This window comes from Bombina bombina, chromosome 7 (genome assembly GCF_027579735.1).
Source record: "Bombina bombina isolate aBomBom1 chromosome 7, aBomBom1.pri, whole genome shotgun sequence".
Classification (NCBI taxonomy): domain Eukaryota; kingdom Metazoa; phylum Chordata; class Amphibia; order Anura; family Bombinatoridae; genus Bombina; species Bombina bombina.
The window spans coordinates 461,767,227-461,788,312 of NC_069505.1; the positions used below are offsets into that span (position 1 = coordinate 461,767,227).

General features: G+C 40.6%; 1 protein-coding gene across 1 annotated transcript in view; it reads left to right on the top strand.

The window, feature by feature from the left end:
• The window catches only part of LOC128666729 (gastrula zinc finger protein XlCGF26.1-like), a 74,504-nt gene extending 53,693 nt beyond the window's left edge, over positions 1–20,811 (top strand). The window contains exons 3-4 of the mRNA XM_053721479.1: positions 5,652–5,762; positions 19,533–20,811. Of these exons, the coding sequence (XP_053577454.1) occupies positions 5,652–5,762; positions 19,533–20,686 (1,265 nt within the window). The 3' untranslated portion in view covers positions 20,687–20,811. The remainder of the gene's footprint in view (positions 1–5,651; positions 5,763–19,532) is intronic.
• The last annotated feature ends 275 nt before the right edge of the window (positions 20,812–21,086 follow it).

Below are 21,086 nucleotides of genomic sequence, written 5' to 3' on the forward strand. Positions count from 1 at the left end.
TCCAGACTCGTATTAACAGCTCCTAAGCAATCAGTGTTGACGAGTTTCACTGCCTGCTTTTTATCTCTCAAGTCCATGCCAGAAGCGCTGATTCCGGTAAGATCGTTTCATTTTTACACATATGTAACGCTAAAAGACAGGGTCACAGTGGAACTCCTTTATCTTTATTGAATCAAGGATTAATATCTCCTGAGGGGGATTGTTGAACAGTGGGGTGTTAATCATATTTGTTTATGTGATTTATGCTGCTTATATGTGTGAGAATTTTTGGGCTCATAGGCTGATATGGAATGTACAGGTTGCTCTTTTAGTAAACACACAGATCTACGGCGCTCACCAGCTCCACGATATCCTCTGCAGCGTTTTCATCGGCATGTGCACACATCCACTTGTTCACTTATGAAGGTGCAACCAGACAGCGTCCCCGTTAGAACGCCAAAGAAGACCAGAGGGAAGAAAAAATCTGTAGCACCTCCTCTTCAGAAAAAACAAAGTGTCCGTAAAATAAAATAAAAAGGTTGCTCTTTTACTTTGAGAGCTGCGCAGTTTTATTAAGCTTGACCCACTTTTCCTTTAGCAGGGGCAGTCCTGCATTACGCACCATGTGACCAGGAGTGGTCAACGTTTCTTTTTCCTGACCGAGTGACTACGGAGAGGAGCGAGTTTTCTCTATATTGTCTGGGTCATAGGAGGTGGTAAGTGCCCCAGCCATTGTGGGTATAGGTGCCAGTTGTTTTTTATTTTTGATTTAAATAAGGTTACCTACTTATGGTGGATTCTGATTTTGTAGAGGATGATCCCTCTACGACAGAATTCAATACCTGTGTATATTGTGAGGAGGCCGTGTAGTCCAGCCCTCTCAATTATGTTCCATATGCCGCAACAGGGTGTTTTCATCAACCAATGTTGAGATGTTAGATGCCACTGAGCCTTCCGCCTCTGAGGACTCTTCGTCCTGTAAGGTGTGTCCCTTACAGTCATCTGATCCTACACATGCAGCTTCCCCTTGCGCCACTAGTCCTCCATCTGGAGGGGGCCTTTTCCCACAGACGTTACTACACAGTTCCGTATGGCGATGTCTGCGGCCTTGGTCGATTTGCCTCGTACTGCTACGCGCAAACATAGAAGTAATCCATGCACTCCGGCCCAGGGAGCATCATGTAAATTGACGGTTATATCCGAACAGTCATCTAAGGGTGCAGTTCTCTCTGAGGCTTCAGAGTACAAAACTTCTGGGTCACCGCCTGCTGCTTCTATTCCTCCGGAAAAGGAGGATTTCGCCTTTAGATTTAGAGTAGCACGCCTGTGATCGCTTGTAAGAGAAGTTTTGTCGATATTAGAGATGTTTAGTACTGATTCCTGTTGAATCTCAGAACACTAAATCAGATGGCGAATTTGATTAGGTGGTTGGGGAAGGATGGAGATCCTTATCCCTTTCGTCTATTTCTTTTTTAAGATCTCAGTTCCGGGCTCTATAAGGGGGTTGTGTTGTCGCCCACCCTTACTTGGCTAGCTCTTTTCGTGCGCTTGCCTATAACGTTACTATTCCATTTAAGGATAGTTTATTCTTATAGCTCTTGGTTATAAGAGGAAACTCTTTTTTTATGAAGATGTTTTGTCACAAGGGATATTTATGTACTGATGACTTAGGTCGTCGAAGTTTCTGGAGACTTTTCTATTGGAGCATCTCTGTCTTGATCCGAGGTGATGGTTCCCCGCAATAATTTCAAGAAGGAATTAAGGTCTTGGTGCTTATAATTCTTTTATCTAGGTTACTAAACCCAAAACTAGGGCTTCAGATTTTTGCCTGTTTAGGACTTGAATTGCTCTGTCAGAGATTACTTTTAAATCTAATCTTTCTTCTGCTTGAGAGTAAGATTTAATTTTGTTTCCGCTATTCAGCGGTTTTACCGTTTGGAGAGAGACAATTTTATTGCTCTCATTCTTGTTACTGCACCAGCGTCGGAGATCTTCGCTAAGCCTGAGCATTCCAAGTGTTCTTGGAAACTGACTCAGTCCTGGTATAAGGCCAAGCAGTTCCAGGTCCTATCTTGGATCGCATGGGGGACTGACTATTGCTCCTTTCAGACGCTGATTCAGGGACGTACGATCCATGGAGCCTAGAGGTCATAGCTAGACTTCAAATCTCAGCCTTCCGAGCAGTTTTTCTTCTTTTCATCCTGTCTTCCAGACAGAAGGAAGCCAATTTAGGTGGATACAGGTTTTTTGTTTGTTCTCCTTTGGAGTCATTGGCCCGGGATCTATTACATTGAGGTTTGAGATATTATTCAAACTGTTTTTTTGAGGTCCCATAGAGGGAGGAGACTCCCGTCCTATTTGGGTCCTAAAGTGGTTAAGCAAGCTCTTCATGCCTCCTCGTTCTAGAGGGAGACTATAAGGTTCACTCTACCCTTGGTTAGGGTAAAACAGTGAAGTACCACTGTTGAGGAAGGATATCATACCTTTTCATTCCTCCTCAGGGAACATTTCCGGTTCCTAAGGTTGTCATGTCTGGATCAGCACTCCAGTACATTGTTCCTTCCGTTTTGATCTCGCTACTGCTTCTAGGTTTTCCTTTGGCATTGACCAGAATCCAGCTCTGGCGGTAGCTTCTCTTGTTTAGATGATTCTGGTTCATCCACCATCGTCTCGTCTAATAGAAGACCATTCGAGATTTAATCCATCTTCCTTGATCCTCAGGGATGGAAGTATTTAGAGACCTGAGTTCTCGGGTGTAGGTACCAGGGTGGATTCCTGGATGCTAATTTAGTCTTCATAGACATGGAGACACTTCTATCGGACTGGTGAAGTTATGAGTTGGCTTCATCAGGTCATGCCCTCCAGACCTCCTTCAGGCCATCACTGGCTCTGTGTTGGGTGGTGTGGATTTGTTAGGGGGTCCATCTTGGGCTTCATTCCTTTTACCAGGTCTCACCTCAGCAGAGGCTCGGTGTATGCTGAGATAGTGGAGCAGCGCTACTTCGAATCTGTCTTAACAGATTTCCCTGGACTACTGATTGAGAGAATTGCTCTCTAGTGTCTTTGTCCAGAGCTCCTTGTCCTGACGGACATTTTTCATATTCATCAGGGGCGGCTTTGACTTTGGTCGCAGTCCGTCAGGATGGTGAGAGCGTGCCAAGAGGGCATGGGGTCCGTGGACTTAGGAGGTTTCTCTCCTGTTTAACTTTATAGATCTTCAGGCAATTCCTTTGCTGAGGGTTTATTCTACTCCCAGTACTAGTCCATAGATTCTGATCGATCTTCGAGAGACTCCCTAGCGATGAGGGTAGTATCTCGGGTTTGGTAGAGGGCGGAAGCCCACTACTGCTCGCTGTTAGCGATCCACTCTCCGGGTGGGGTCATCCGGGACGGATGTTCTCTTCAGACATTCTCTTTTTCTGGGGATATGATCTTCATCCGAAGGGTGTTTGGTTATTTGGAACTGGAAGGGGACGCCGGATGCGAATCTCAGGACGTCCCGTCTCTATACCACGTTCCACAGATGGATTGTGGTTCAGGGATCCTCAGATGGAGCTAATGGATGAATTAGCGGTGCCTTGGAGGTTTAATAATTTTTTTTCTTTTTGGCCATATCACTCCTTCCTCTAGTGGTGACTCGAACCTAGCAGGAGCAGGCGTCAGTGATACTGATTGCTCCGTTACGGCCGCGAAGATCATGGTTTGCGTTTTGGTGGGGATGTTGTCTTCTCCTCCATGAGGGTTACCTTGTCGCAAGGATCTGCTGGTACAAGGCCCCTCTGATTCATAAAATCTTATTTATCTGAGGCGGACTGCGAGATGACGCGTAGTCTTAGCCAAAAGAGGGTTTTCTGAGAGGTTTTGGTCCTCTCCTTCAAGAGTGTAGCCGGTTCCTCATTATCTGTCATGAGGTGTGGAGGAACCCCTTATTCTGTGAAGAGTGTGGTTCGCCCTTTCACACTATTCAAGTCTGCAAGGATTTTTTCCTTCCTCCAGGAGGATTTGGAGAACGGCCTCTTAGCTCGTTCCTTGTTGGGACAGTTTTGGCCCTGTCTGTGTTTATTGCACTAGAGGCTCATTGAGCTTCCGGGCGTACAGTTTTTTTAAAGCTCCTCCTTGGAGCTTAGATCTTGTTATTACGGTTTGGCATCGGACTACTTTTATATTTATACACGAGTTTGATTTTAAGTTGTTATCTTGGAAGATTCCTTCCATCTTACTATTGTTTCTGCTTGAAGAAGTCTCTGTGCTTACGACCTTGCTATGCAACCCTGTTTATCTGGGGTTCCATGATAACAAGGCAGTTCTACGAGCCTAGTTAGGATTTCCTCCTAAAGTGGTATCAAATCGCAACTTCAATCAAGAAATTGTGGTTCTTTTCTTATATCCTATTTTTTTCTCTGTTTGTTATCTCTGGGAAGCGTAAGGGTCAAAAGGCGTCTTCGACTTCCTTATCTTTTAGTTGTGGAGTATCATCCGCTTGGCATATGCAACAGCGGGACACAAGTCTCCTCAGAGGATTAAGGCTCATTCTTCGAGAACAGTGATGTCCTCTTAGGTCTTTTAAAATGAGGCATCTATGGATCAGAATGGTAGGGCAGCTAACAGGTTTTTTTGCTTCTGTTGAAGCAGCCTTCGGGAGAAAGGGTTTTGCAGGCTGTGGTGACCTCAGATGGGGCCGCCTCTCCTTTTTGCCCTCCCGTTAGCATTCAGTGTTCTTTAGAGCTTGGGTATAATTTCCCACAAGTAAGGAATACAGTTGTGGACTCTCCCTGTATTAAGAAGGAAAACATAAATGATGCCCAACAGAGAACACGGGTGGGAGCTGTGGACTCTCTCTGTACAGAAGGAAAGGAAATTATCTGATAAGATAATTTCCTTTCCTTCTGTACAGAGAGAGTCCACAGCTCCCGCCCGTGTTCTCCGTTGGGCGGCCCTAAATTTTAAATTGTTCTTCTGGCACCATTTATACCCTGATATTTCTCCTACTGTTCCTTGTTCCCTCGGCAGAATGATTGGGGGATGAGGGAAGTGGGGGAAGTATTTAAGCCTTTGGCTGAGGTATCTTTGCCTCCTCCTAGTGGCCAGGTTCAGTATTTCCCAGTAAGTAAGGAATGCAGCTGTGGACTCTCCATGTGCAGAAGGAAAGGAAATTATCTGGTAAGCATGATTTATGTTTTTTTACCCGCCCTGTACTTTGCATTATAGTTTCATTACAAGTGGTGCATTCAAATGCCGCAAAAAATAGCGCTGGGAATTTTATTGCTTTTGGAGACCTGAAGTAAAGTGTTAAGTCTTGTATATATGCAGAACAACATACATGATTAGTATATTTTATTATGTATGTTTCACTCATATTTATACATGTTACATGTAAAAAAAAGATTTATTACTGAAGTAAATATTTCAACAGTGATTTAAAGAGATACGGTCAGTGATAATGTGTATGTAACGTTAATATTTTTACGCTCCGCTTATAATCTAATACTAACTGTTTAAAACATGGCTTCGCCCTTGAGAGCAAATCCCTTGTGTATGGCTGTGTTGTTCTGATTAGAGCTTGTTAGTATACAGTAGATTTAATAGGTACTAATGAATTAATATAGATAGAAAGGTTTGGTAGAAATCTGCTTGTTCCTTTTTTAAATAACAAGTGATATCCGTTTACACAGGATATGTTCATGTGAAGCCTTCACTTGTTCTGAAGATTGAGCAGGCTGAAGAACCAAATGTGGGCGGTGTCTTGCAGAACCCTCAGGAGGAACCTCAGATAAACACTGAAGGTGAGTAATGAAATATTAAAGAATATTATCAGGTCTAAACTTTTTTTCTACCAAGCAGAACCCGTTGTCCTCTGAACTGCGACCTACAGTACCGATGATGACAGCATCTCTTCCTCTCAATGTCTTTGTTACTATAATGGAAGAATGGGGAGGAGCCAATGTTACTGGGAAAAAACAAAGTATGATTTGTATGTTTACCTTACAGAAATTACACTGATACTGCTATTTAAAAGCAATTAGTGCAAAGGGTGAGAAATGCAATAAAAAATTAGATAAATAATACTCAGAAATGTCCAAGGGTCATCTCCCTGGATTGCAAGGCTGTGCACATTTTTCTAACACAACGTCAGTATTAAATATTTTAAAAGCATTATAGTCATTTTAGGAACTTAAGCTTTTTAAAACTATTTATTATAATCTAACAAAATAGACAAACACAGGGGGTGCCAGATGGCCAAGTAACAGATACCGTCCTTTCAAATAGTATATAATTGCATCTATTGACTATGGCTATTATGTATTTATGATTTAGTTAACTTTCGGCTAGATTACGAGTTTTGCGTTATGAGGGGTGCGGTACTAACGTGCACGTTATTGTCACCGCTCACTTCCCTACAGCGCTGGTATTACAGGTTTATAAAAACCTGGCGTTAACAGGCATAAAGTGAGCGTAGAGCAAAATTGTGCTCCATACCGCACTCCAATACCAGCGCTGCTGAAAGCTGCGGTGACCTGGTTTTACGTGCTCGTGCACGATTTCCCCATAGACATCAATGGGGAGAGCCGGGTGAAAAAAAGTCTAACACCTGCAAAAAAGCAGCGTAAAGCTCCGTAACGCAGCCCCATTGATTCCTATGGGGAAACAAAATTTATGTTTACACCTAACACTCTAACATGAACCCCAAGTCTAAACACCCCTAATCTTACACTTATTAATCCCTAATCTGCCGCCCCCGACATCGCAGCTGTCGCCAATAGAATGCGAGCTCAATCCTATTGGCTGATTGGATCACCAATTTTTCACCTTTAATTCCGATTGGCTGTCTATCAGCCAATCAGAATTCAAGGGACGCCATCTTGGATGACGTCACTTAAAGGAACCTTCATTCTTCAGTCGCCGTCGTCAGAAGAGGATGCTCCGCGCCGGATGTCTTGAAGATAGACCCGCTCCGCGCCGGATGGATGAAGATAGAAGATGCCGTCTGGATGAAGACTTCTGCCTGTTTGGAGGACCACTTCTGCCAGCTTGGATGAGGACTTCTCCCGGCTTCGTTGAGGATGGATGTCCGGTCTTCAAAACTATAAGTGGATCTTCGGGGGTTAGTGTTAGGCTTGTTTAAGGGTTTATTGGGTGGGTTTTAGTTTTAGCTTAGGGTTTGGGCACTTGAAAAAGAGCTAAATGCCCTTTTAAGGGCAATGCCCATCCAAATGCCCTTTTCAGGGCAATGGGGAGCTTAGTTTTTTTTAGTTTGGTTTTTATTTGGGGGGTTGGTTGTGTGGGTGGTGGGTTTTACTGTTGGGGGGGTTGTATTTTTTTACAGGTAAAACAGCTGATTTCTTTGAGGCAATGCCCCACAAAAGGCCCTTTTAAGAGCTATTGGTAGTTTAGTTTAGGCTAGGGGTTTTTTTTATTTTTGGGGGGGCTTTTTTATTTTGATAGGGCTATTAGATTAGGTGTAATTAGTTTAAATATCTGATAATTTCTTTTTTATTTTGTGTAATTTAGTGTGGTTTTTTTGTAATTTAGGTAATTGTATTTAATTTAGGTAATTGTATTTAATTAATGTAATTTATTTAATTGTAGTGTAAGGTTAGGTTTTATTGTAAGGCAGGTTAGGTTTTATTTTACAGGTAAATTTGTATTTATTTTAGCTAGGTAGTTAGTAAATAGTTAATAACTATATAGTAACTATTCTACCTAGTTAAAATAAATACAAACTTACCTGTAAAATAAAAATAAAACCTAAACTAGATACAATGTAACTATTAGTTAGGTTTTATTTTATAGGTAAGTATTTAGCTTTAAATAGGAATTATTTAGATATTAATAGTAGTTTTTATTTAGATTTAATTTAATTATATTTAAGTTAGGGGGTGTTAGGGTTAGACTTAGGTTTAGGGGTTAATAAATTTAGTATAGTGGCGGCGACGTTGGGGGCAGCAGATTAGGGGTTAATAAATGTAGGTAGGTGGCGGCGATGTCCAGAGCTGCAGATTAGGGGTTCATAATTTTATTTTAGTGTTTGCGATATGGGAGGGCCTCGGTTTAGGGGTTAATAGGTAGTTTATGGGTGTTAGTGTACTTTTTAGCACTTTAGTTATGAGTTTTATGTTACAGCTTTGTAGCATAAAACCCATAACTACTGACTTTCAGTTTACGGTGTGGATCTTGGCAGTATAGGCTGTAACACTCACTTTTTGGCCTCCCAGGCAGACTCGCAATACCAGCGCTATGAAAGTCCCATTGAAAAATGACTTTACGCAAATTGCGTAAGTTAATTTGTGTTATGGTCAAAAAAAGTGTATGGTACACCTATACCTGCAAGACTCGTAATAGCAGCGGTAGTGAAAAAGAGCCTTAACGCTGCTTTTTCACCCATAACGCAAAACTCTTAATCTAGCCATTTAATAGGATTTGATTATTTACTATCTATTATATAAGGGGTTAATTGACCTTTGAGTAAGAGTTCTAAGAGAAATAAACTAGAAGTAATAAGAGGAGGGAGCTGTGTCCTATCATGAGTAGTAAGTGTAGTAGGTGTGTTTTTAATTTACCAATAATGTGACAGTTTGTTCTTTAAATGTGTGTAGCACTTAACATCACATTGAGTCTTTGATTACGGCAAATCAATGCCGAAACGTGTGAGACTGTGATCTTACCTGCTACTTGAACATATTTTGGATGCTGCTCTGCTGTATCTATTTATTTTTTATCCTTTTTGTATTTAATAAAATTGGACATTTGATCTTTTTATCATTCCCTGAGGGTCTATGTCTCTTTAGAAACCTGTTTACTTTTATGTATCAATGGAGGAGCAGAATGCTCCTTTGTTTCTATTCTAGACACTACCTTGTTTTTCAAACGGATCCCTGAGCCAAAATATTACAAGTTTTTTTGTCCAGCCGTGGGAGTGTAAGGTGGCAGCGCAAGGTGGTAGGAGAAAGAGGTGAACGGCTACGGAGTTGCACGAAGTTGCATACAACATTGCTGAGATCGGAAGCTGCGGATTACTGACCTCATCCAGAGGTGCCGGGTACACGAGCTGCGGTAGTAGCGGGAGCAGAGGAGGCTCCAGGAGTGTTACAGAGCCTGATTCCGTACGTTGGTGGATAGAGGCAACAAGAGCATAGTAAGCTTTTTTGTAATAAGGCCTTCATAAAATCCCGACAGGACATTCATTTGACCTCGAAGTGGTGAGTCAGAAAAAATATATATATTTACGTATGGGCCGACAGCTGTACAGCAACATAATTGACCTGTATGCATATGTGTAAAAGTGTGCCGCTTACTCCTAGTATCCATCACACCTGTGGCATAAGTGCTATAATCCACGAGAAGCTGGAATCTTGTTGCTATTGTTTTTTGGCTAAGTTGTGATATAACAGGAGTGACTTTACATCTTGTGCTATATTGAGATACCTCCGTGGTGTCTTTGCAGAGGGGTGTTTGGTGCTGTTTACTGGGGATGATTGTGGGGCAGCTATTGGACACTTTTTGGTTGACATCATTAAGAGACCTATGGTATTATTTGCTGCTTAGTTCGTTATGGCATTTATTTGTCCATTTATCTATACATTATATTCTCATGACTATATGATATTTGTTTGCTGCATGTTAGTACAGCTTGAGGGCCATTTGATGATGCGGTTTTAGTTTGCTGTTTAGTTGGATCATTTAGAGATGGAATTGGTGTTTTCTGAATAATGGTCATTAGCCAACTGTTAGGGGCGGATCCCTCAATAGTGTCTGATCACGGCACAGCATGACTGTTATTAAGTTTGTCATTAGAGTTGCAACAATTGTAAATATAACTAGCAAATGTTTTCATGTTTTTATAATGGCTGAGAAATGTGTTGCTGTTTATACATGTTTTTAATCAATTTTAACATCTATACACATTTTCTACTTTTTGGGCTGATACCTTTTGTTAAGAAGAAGGGTTGTGGTCAGTTTTCAGCTGTAGTGTAATGATCAGCCTGCTGGACTCCTGAGAAGTTCCAGCTTAAGTGTAATGATCAGTCTGCTGGACTGCTGAGGAATTCCAGGTGAAGTGTGATGATCAGTCTGCTGGACTGCTGAGAAGTTCCAGCTGTAGCGTGATCAAATTATAGCTGTAGTGTAATGATCAGTCTGCTGGACTCCTGAGAAGTTCCAGCTGTAGTGTGATGATCAGTCTGCTGGACTCCTGAGAAGTTTCAGCTGTAGTGTAATGATCAGTCTGCTGGATTCCTGAGAAGTTCCAGCTGTAGTTTAATGATCAGTCTGCTGGACTCCTGAGAAGTTCCATCTGTAGTGTAATGATCAGTCTGCTGGACTCCTGAGAAGTTCCAGCTGTAGCGTGAAGATCAGTCTGCTGGACTGCTGAAAAGTTCCAGCTGTAGTGTAATGATCAGTCTGCTGGACTACAGAAGTTCCAGCTGTAGTGTAATGATCAGTCTGCTGGACTCCTGAGAAGTTCCAGCTGTAGCGTGAAGATCAGTCTGCTGGACTGCTGAAAAGTTCCAGCTGTAGTGTAATGATTAGTCTGCTGGACTGCTGAGAAGATTCAGTTGTAGTGTAATGATCAGCCTGCTGGACTGCTGAGACATTTTGAGACCATGTTGATACTAACAAGCAAGAACAAATGTCAGTAGACTAAGGTTGAGAATAACAAAAGCAAATATATTAAGAACAACAATAGTTCAGTGTTGGCTTAGAAATGCTGACAATATACAAAATGCAAAAGTGACAAAATGGAAGCAGATTGGTTATATATTCTTAAAAGCGTGATGATCAATCTGCTGAACTGCTGAGAAGTTCCAGCTGTAGCGTGATGATCAGTCTGCTGGACTCCTGAGAAGTTCAAGTCTGCGAGTTGAGTGCTTGTTGGTGCTTTACAAATCGTAAGCGTATTTTGAAATCCCTGATTGTTTACTGATTTAAAGGCTGTATTTGGCCATGTGGGGCCCCTGTGTTTGTCTTTTCTTTTAGAGCTGATATTTGGGGGAGGAGCCTTCCATCCCATTACAGAGAGCGGCCTTGGCATAAGCTCATACAAGATCAGCGTGAAGGCTTTGTTGCTCATAGACACTTTTGGATCTAAGTTACGTGAGACTACGTTTATGATTTTTTTGGGACTTTTTTTTTCTTTTAAGATATTGTAGTTTATACATTTATATGTAGTTGGAGGGCACTTTTTCTCATTATTTATTTATTATAATTTATATTTTCATAATTGGCACCTATTATATATTTTATTGTGTTTTGAAATGATTTTACATAAAAATTCTGAAGCTTCCTAGTGCATTCCCATGATTTCTACTGGTCTATGTTGTGTACATGCATGTTTGTGTTTCGGCTGTACACAGCTTGTCTACAATAACCATTTTAAGGGAAAAGTAATAAGATGTGAATAATATTGGTTGTTCCCTATTCCACTCCTCCCCCATGCCCCTCTTTTCCCCTTCCTAAAATATCTTTCCCAGACCATTCTCCTCTAACTACTCTTAGTTTTTTTTTATTGTTTAAACATATTCGTATTATAAAAAATGTGGGTTCTTTTACTTGCACGTTGGTGAACGTTTACTGTATTTATCCTATGTATGCAAGTACTATTTGTTGTATTTCGGTGAAATGTATTAACCCAATAAAAATATTTAAAAGAAAAATTCTGAAGCTTCCCACTGCCCTCAGAATAGATGTTTTAAATGACCGATGAGCTGTCGCACTTGCTCATGTGCACAGAACCATAGCTGGCATTCAGCGCATTAATAAACCCAAGAGAGTTTACTTGTTCCTTAGGAGACAGCTGAGCTATGTAGGTGCTTTTCACTGTAGGAAGATGATTTAGAGAGTGAGTGCTGTGTAAGCAGGTGAAGGAGTGTCTGTTCATTGTCTTCGACTGACAGTTTGTTTATTTAAGAGGGATATTGAAGACTGTAACAATGAATCTAGAGGGAGAGTTAACCCTCTGAGTCTTGTATTGACACACGCAGCTATATATGCGTTATAATAGAGGCAGCCTTTGATTCTACAGATTTTCATGGAACGATTATTCAGGGAAGTTAGTTGTTGGCCGCACTTTTTGGTTTAAATGAAATGAATACTGAATATTCTTAGAACATTTATATTTGTTTTCGTTAAAGGAGCGAGTTAGCACACAAAAGGTAAATATTTTAACCATTTAAAGGAAGCTATTAAATACTGACTACTTTTGTCAGTATTTATTACTTTTCTTTAGATGTCAGGGTGCATTTGTTTGGATATTTGTTTTGTGGAAACAGCCCTATTTCTTCTATAAGATACGACGAGTCCACGGATTCATCCTTTACTTGTGGGATATTATCCTCCTGCTAACAGACTGTGGGAAAGAGCACCACAGCAGAGCTGTCTATATAGCTCCTCCCTTGACTCCACTCCCCAGTCATTCTCTTTGCCTACTCTAAGTAATAGGAAGGGTAAAGTGAAAGAGGTGATAAAAAATGTTAGTTTTTATTTTCTTCAAACAAGACTTTTTTATTTTAAATGGTACCGGTGAGTGCTATTTTTTCCCAGGCAGCAGATGGATGAAGACTTCTGCCTGGAGGCTGATGATCTTAGCAGTTGTTACTAAGATCCAGTGCAGTTCCCACAGAATGGCTAAGGAGTACTTAAGAAACTTCAGTGTGAGGAACTTTTTTTCATGCTATAAGCAGTGAGGTATGTTCAGTCATTTTTTTCTGGAGAGACTGTGTTATTTCAGAATTGGCTGAAAGTATCCCCATGAGGGAAAGGGTAAGCAGTAATCCTAATGCATAGAGAGGGGTATTACTGGACCTGTATATTGGGCTATAAAAAAAGATGGTTGACACTGATGAGATGATGTTTGTGGGCAAATGTTAAAGATAATGTTTTTATGGCAAACGTTTTACTTTATTTTAAAAATGAAGGGTACACATGGCTTCACTAATGGGTATATGAACCCACATGGCTAGGTTTTAGACCGCTCTGGTGCGGTTATTTTAGGCTGTGAGACATCGAGTGAGATGGGCGGGGCCTATTTTCGCGCCTCAGTTGCGCAGTTGTTTTTCCCAGACAAGCAGCAAGCTCCAACTCCGGTGGGCCTTTCAGGGACAGTTTGGGCCTAATCGAAGGGTTATCCGATTTGCAGACCCCTGAGGGCAGGTAGGCGCCACAGCAGGGCTGTGGCGAGGTGCAGGGGGTGTTTTTGTTTGAATTTAACGTTTTTTTAGCATAACGTTTTTTTGGTAAGGGTTAAGTATTCCTTTCCTTGTGGGGCAAACTTAGCTGACAAGTTGGGATGCATTTAGCATAAAATTGTGATAATTTTTATCGTTTTTAAGCAGTTTTGGAAAAATTGTATGCTTTTTTTTCTCTTAAAGGCGCAGTACCGTTTTTTCAGATAATTTTTTCACAAAATAAAGTGTTTTTAAGTCTGTTTGTGCTCATTACTAGCCTGTTTCAACATGTCTGACATTGAGGAAAGCCAATGTTCCATGTGTTTAGAAGCCATTGTGGAACCCCCACTTAAAATGTGTCCCTCATGTACTGAAAGGGCCTTACATTGCAAAGAACATATTTTAGCAGATAAAAGTATGTCTCAGGATGATTCTCAGTCAGAAGAGAATCAGGTTATGCCATCTACTTCTCCCCAAGTGTCACAACCTTTAAAGCCCGCCCAAGCGACGCCAAGTACTTCTAGTGCATCTAATTCTGTCACCCTGCAAGATATGGCTGCAGTTATGTCTACTACCCTTACAGAGATATTATCTAAACTGCCTGGTCTACAGGGTAAGCGCAGTAGGTCTGGTATTAGAGTAAATACTGAGCCCTCTGATGCTTTATTGGCTATCTCTGATGTTCCCTCACAGTGTTCTGATTTGGGGGTGGGGGGAATTGCTCTCTGAGGGAGAGCTTTCTGATTCAGGAAAGATGTTCCCTCAAACAGACTCAGATGTGACGGCCTTTAAGTTTAAGCTTGAAAACCTCCGCTTGTTACTCAGGGAGGTTTTAGCGACTCTGGATGATTGTGACCCTATTGTAATACCACCAGAAAAAATTTGTAAAATGGATAAATATCTAGAGGTCCCTACTTACACTAATGTTTTTCCAGTCCCTAAGAGGATTTCGGACATTGTTACTAAGGAATGGGATAGACCAGGCATTCCGTTCTCTCCCCCTCCTACTTTTAAGAAAATGTTTCCCATATCTGACACCGTTCGGGATTCGTGGCAGACGGTCCCTAAGGTGGAGGGAGCTATTTCTACCCTGGCTAAGCGTACAACTATACCTATTGAGGATAGTTGTGCTTTCAAAGATTATATGGATAAAAAATTAGAGGGTCTTCTAAAGAAATTGTTTATTCATCAGGGTTTTCTTCTACAACCTATATCGTGCATTGTTCCTGTAACTACTGCAGCAGCCTTTTAGTTTGAGGCTCTAGAGGAGTCTCTTAAGGTTGAGACCCCATTAGATGATATTTTGGATAGAATTAAGGCTCTCAAGCTAGCTAATTCTTTTATTACTGATGCCGCTTTTCAAATGGCTAAATTAGTGGCAAAGAATGCAGGCTTTGCCATTTTACCGCGTAGAGCATTGTGGCTTAAGTCCTGGTCTGCTGATGTGTCATCAAAATCTAAGCTGTTAGCTATTCCTTTCAAAGGTAAGACCCTATTCGGGCCTGAACTGAAGGAGATCATTTCCGACATTACTATAGGTAAAGGCCATGCCCTTCCTCAGGACAAGACGAATAAAATGAGGGCCAAACAAAATAATTTTCGTTCCTTTTGAAACTTTAAAGGTGGACCCTCTACTTCCTCCTCTGCTACAAAGCAGGAGGGAAATTTTGCTCAATCCAAGTCAGTCTTGAGACCTAACCAGACCTGGAATAAAGGTAAACAGGCCAAGAAGCCCGCTGCTGCTACCTAGACAGCATGAAGGGGCAGCCCCCGATCCGGGACCGGATTTAGTAGGGGGCAGACTTTCTCTCTTCGCTCAGGCTTGGGCAAGAGACGTTCAGGATTCCTGGGCAGTAGAAATCGTGACCCAGGGGTATCGTCTAGAATTCAAAGATTCTCTCCCATGGGGGAGATTTCATCTTTCACGTTTGTCTGTAAACCAGACAAAAAGAGAGGCGTTCTTACGCTGTATAGAAGACCTATATACCATGGGTGTAATCTGCCCAGTTCCAAAAGTAGAACAGGGGCAGGGGTTTTACTCCAATCTGTTCGTGGTTCCCAAAAAAGAGGGAACCTTCAGACCGATTTTAGATCTCAAAATTCTAAACAAATTTCTCAGAGTCCCATCTTTCAAGATGGAGACCATTCAAACAATTTTACCAATGATCCAGGAGGGTCAATATATGACCACCGTGGATTTGAAGGATGCGTATCTTCACATTCCTATCCACAAAGATCATCACCAGTTCCTCAGGTTCGCCTTCCTGGACAAACATTACCAGTTTGTAGCCCTTCTTTTCGGGTTGGCCACAGCTCCCAGAATTTTCACAAAAGTGCTAGGGTCCCTTCTGGCGGTTCTAAGGCCGCGGGGCATAGCAGTGGCGTCCTATCTGGACGATATCTTGATTCAGACGTCAACTTATCATCTAGCCAAATCTCACACGGACATCATGTTGGCTTTTCTGAGATCTCACGGGTGGAAGGTGAACATAAAAAAGAGTTCACTTGTTCCTCTGACAAGAGTTCCATTCCTAGGAACTCTGATAGACTCGGTAGACATGAGAATTTTTCTGACGGAGGTCAGAAAATCAAAGATCTTAACCGCTTGCCGAGCACTTCATTCCATTCCTCGGCCGTCGGTGGCTCAGTGTATGGAGGTAATTGGATTAATGGTAGCGGCAATTTACATAGTTCCGTTTGCTCGTTTGCATCTCAGACCACTGCAACTGAGCATGCTCAGACAGTGGAATGGAGATTATGCAGATTTATCTCCGCGGATAAATCTGGATCTAGAGACCAGAGACTCTCTTCTTTGGTGGTTGTCACAGGATCATCTGTCCCTGGGAATGTGCTTCCGCAGGCCAGCATGGGTCATAGTGACGAAGGACGCCAGCCTCTTGGGCTGGGGTGCAGTCTGGAATTCCCTGAAGGCTCAGGGTGTGTGGACTCAGGAGGAGGCCCTACTTTCAATAAATATTCTAGAACTGAGGGCGATATTCAACGCGCTTCAGGCGTGGCCTCAGCTGGCTTCAGCCAAATTCATAAGATTCCAGTCGGACAATATCACGACTGTAGCATATATCAATCATCAAGGGGGAACAAAGAGTTCTCTAGCGATGATAGAGGTTTCCAAAATAATTTGATGGGCAGAGGCTCACTCTTGCCATCTATCAGCAATCTATATCCCAGGAGTGGAGAACTGGGAAGCAGATTTTCTAAGTTGTCAGACTTTTCATCCGGGGGAGTGGGAGCTCCACCCGAAGGTGTTAGCACAATTGATTCATCAATGGGGCACACCAGAGTTGGATCTGATGGCATCTCGTCAGAATGCCAAACTTCCTTTTTATGGGTCCAGATCAAGGGATCCTCAAGCAGTACTGATAGATGCTGTAGCAGTACCGTGGTCGTTCAACCTGGCTTATGTGTTTCCTCCTTTTCCCCTCCTACCTCGTCTGATTGCCAGAATCAAACAGGAGAGGGTTTCGGTAATCTTGATAGCGCCTGCGTGGCCACGCAGGACTTGGTATGCAGACCTGGTGGAAATGTCATCTCTGCCACCGTGGAAACTGCCACTGAGACAGGACCTTCTCATTCAGGGTCCATTCCAACATCCAAATCTGGTTTCTCTGCGGCTGACTGCCTGGAGATTGAACGCTTGATTTTATCTAAGCGAGGATTCTCTGAGTCGGTCATTGATACCTTGATTCAGGCGCGAAAGCCTGTCACTAGAAACATTTATCTTAAGATATGGCGTAAATATCTTTATTGGTGCGAATTCAAAGGCTACTCATGGAGTAAGATCAGGATTCCTAGGATTTTGTCCTTTCTCCAAGAAGGATTGGAGAAGGGGCTATCAGCTAGTTCCTTAAAGGGACAGATTTCTGCTTTGTCAATCTAACTACACAAGCGTCTGGCAGATGTCCCAGACGTTCAGTCGTTTTGTCAGGCTTTGGTTAGAATTAAGCCTGTATTTAAACCTGCTGCTCTGCCATGGAGTTTGAATTTAGTTTTAAATGTTCTTCAAGGGGTTCGGTTTGAACCTATGCATTCCATGGATATTGAACTTCTATCTTGGAAGGTTCTGTTTTTAGTAGCTATCTCTTCTGCTCGAAGAGTTTCTGAGCTATCTGCATTACAATGTGACTCGCCTTATCTTATATTCCATTCTGATAAGGTGGTTTTGCGTACTAAACCTGGATTCCTTCCTAAGGTTGTTTCAAATAAGAATATTAATCAGGAAATTGTTGTTCCTTCTCTGTGTCCTAACCCTTCTTCTAAGAAGGAGCGTCTGTTACATAATTTGGATGTGGTTCGTGCCTTGAAGTTTTACTTGCAAGCGACCAAAGATTTCCGTCAAACATCTTCTCTGTTTGTTGTCTATTCTGGAAAACGTAGAGGTCAAAAAGCTATGGCTCCCTCTCTTTCTTTTTGGATGAAAAGCATCATCCGTTTGGCATACGAGACTGCTGGACAGCAGCCTCCTGAAAGAATTACAACTCATTCCACTAGAGCGGTGGCTTCCACATGGGCTTTTAAAAATGATGCTTCTGTTGAACAGATTTGTAAGGCTGCTACTTGGTCTTCCCTTCATACCTTTTCAGAATTTTACAAATTTGATACTTTTGCGTCTTCGGAGGCTATTTTTGGGAGAAAAGTTCTTCAACCAGTGGTGCCTTCTGTTTAGGTATCTGTCTTGTCCCTCCCGTTCATCCGTGTCCTGTAGCTTTGGTATTGTATCCCACAAGTAAAGGATGAATCCGTGGACTCATCGTATCTTATAGAAGAAAAGGAAATTTATTCTTACCTGATAAATTGATTTCTTCTATGATATGACGAGTCCATGGCCCGCCCTGTCAATTTAAGACAGATTATATTTTTTGGTTTAAAACTTCAGTCACCTCTGCACCTTTTAGTTTCTCCTTTTTCTTCCTATACCTTCGGTCGAATGACTGGGGGGTGGAGTCAAGGGAGGAGCTATATAGAAAGCTCTGCTGTGGTGCTCTTTGCCACTTCCTGTTAGCAGGAGGATAATATCCCACAAGTAAAGGATGAATCTGTGGACTCGTCGTATCATAGAAGAAATCAATTTATCAGGTAAGCATAAATTTCCTTTTTGTCAGGAATTTGCATTCATGACTATACCACATGCGCTTGCCTACTTTGTAATATAATTTAGCAGTATTCAGGAACTGTTATAGAAGAGAAAACGTTTCTCAGGGCAAAGACACCACCAGCAATAGCTGAAAGTAGCGCATTGTAAAAGCTCCATCATCTGCAGCATCAGAAGAGCTCTGTGTATCTGACACTATACTGAGCACCCTTCTAGGCATATCAGGAAGTCCCTGATTGGACAATCTCAGAAAGCAGTAAATACATTCTGAGCATTTTAAAGGGACTGTTTCTTCTCCAAAATGTAAGAAAAATTTAATTTCTAACAGATTTTTAATAAATTATGGTTCGTTTTAAAACATTGTGATGTTTAGAATATTTAGTTGCACAAACATGCTGCTTGTATTATATCCCTTTAACATATAAACCACTGGTCTATCATACACAATTCTCATAGTAGCTGAAATGTCTCTGCTTTATTCCTGATCATTCTAAACTTATAGTAATTGTTTCAAAGCAAAGCCCAGCACAGGATTTCATGTAAAATTACCCAAAGCCAGTGACACCCTCAGCTTCCCACCCTTGACTGTCCAAACCTAACCAGAGTCAGTTGTCTCAAAAGTTAAAGTTCACTTGATTGAAATTTCATATAAACATGTAGAAAAATACTATTATCCAGAATACGTTCTCCCTATGTGCTGCCCTGTCAAATGATGCCTTGTTCTCATGGTCCCACGTGGTCTAATTATAGAACTGTCCCTGTCCCCAGACTTATAATTTGTATTTACTGTTGTTATGCACTATATTATTCAGAATGTAACCCCAGACTCTTAGAAAGCTTGTATATTCCCCAGTACAATTTTACACGTCACACGTGCAGCTAATTTTACAAAACACAAAATATAAAATTGGACTATAACATTGACTAAATGTAAAATGGACCTTAAGCTATAACGCAGCCCTTGTAAATTCAGCTTTGTTTGCAATATTAAAAATTAAAGGCTGATGAACAATTCATTTTATAAAAATTAAATTATTACTAAGGTTATTTGTTATTGCTCTCATTATGGAAAGGGTAAATTAAAATGAATACGTACAAGTAACAAAAGTTATTATTTTAAAATAATCGGTTCTAAACACTAATCCAAAACATGCAAAGCAATAAGGTAAATATAATTTAGTCATGTTAGGTTAGCAATCCTTTAAATGTATTAAAACAAATGTTCTGGATAATAGTAGCATTGACATATTTTACTCTCATTTATATTATTTTTTTTTCAACAGATATTCCTAGACAAGGCCAAAGTGTTAATGTACATTTCCATCTATTTCAAGATCACAGAAACCTGGCGAAGAAACCATCATTTTCATCTTCAGAATGCGATAAATTATTCACCACAGAATCAAATCTTGTTGCTGATCATAAAAAAGGAGATAAGTTGTTTCCATGTTCTGAATGTGGGAAATGCTTTACCCGAAAATCAAGTCTCATTACTCATCAGAAAATTCATACAGGGGAGAAAGCATTTTCATGTTCTGAATGTGGGAAACGTTTTATTCAACATTCAACTCTGATTACTCATCAGAAAAATCATGCAGGAGAGAAAACATTTGTATGTACCGACTGTGGAAAATGCTTTGGCCAGAAATCAAATCTTATTAGACACCAGAAAGTTCATACAGGAGAAAAAACATTTATCTGTTCTGATTGTGAGAAATGTTTTACCCAGAAATCCAATCTTATTGCTCATCGGAAAATTCATACACAAGAGAAAGCATATTCATGTTCTGATTGTGGGAAATGTTTTACCCAGAAATCAAATCTCATTACTCATCAAAAAATCCATACAGGAGAGAAATCTTTCTCATGTTCTGAGTGTGGTAAATGGTTTACCAAGAAATCAACACTTGTTTATCATCAAAAAATTCATACAGGCGATAAATCATTTTCATGTTCTGACTGTGGGAAATGTTTTTATCGGCGATCAAATCTTATTACTCATCAGAAAAATCATACAGGAGAGAAAGCATATTCGTGTTCTGAATGTGGCAAAAGTTTTTTCCGGCGATCAAATCTTATTATCCATCAGAAAAATCATATAGGAGAGAAAGCATTTTTGTGTCCTGTATGTGGAAAATGTTTTACCCAAAAATCAAATCTTATTGCTCACCAGAAAATTCATACAGGAGAAAAAGCATTTTCATGTTCTGATTGTGAAAAATGTTTTACACAAAAATCAAATCTTATTACTCATCAGAAAATCCATACAGGAGAAAAGGCATTTTTATGTTCTGAATGTGGGAAATGTTTTACCAAGAAATCAACTCTCAATGGTCATCAAAAAATGCATAGAGGGGAGAAAGTGTTATCATGTGGTAAAAGTTCCCAATGGCATTCAGAACTAAATGACCATCAAAAGACATATAGAATAAGATAGGAAGCTCATTGAATGACTAAAGCTCTTATTTCCCTGTCTAAGTATGGACTGGAAGCATAATGTATAATTCTACACTTGAGCCAGAAAAACTTTATATTAAATACAATATTCACTTTTTTGACCAATCAGGTGGTGCTGTTTTCTGTTTGCGTCTCCCATTGGTTTTCTGGTCACCAGACTGTTGAGAAGTTACTATAACTCATTGCTACAATGGATGACTTCTGATTCCCATATGGTTAAGAAAAAAACTTTTTTTTTTGTTTGAGAGATAAAATGTAATATATATATATATATATATATATATATATATATATATATATAATATTGTAATATATATATATACACACACACATAATACTGTAAAATAAATATATATATATATATATATATATATACTGTA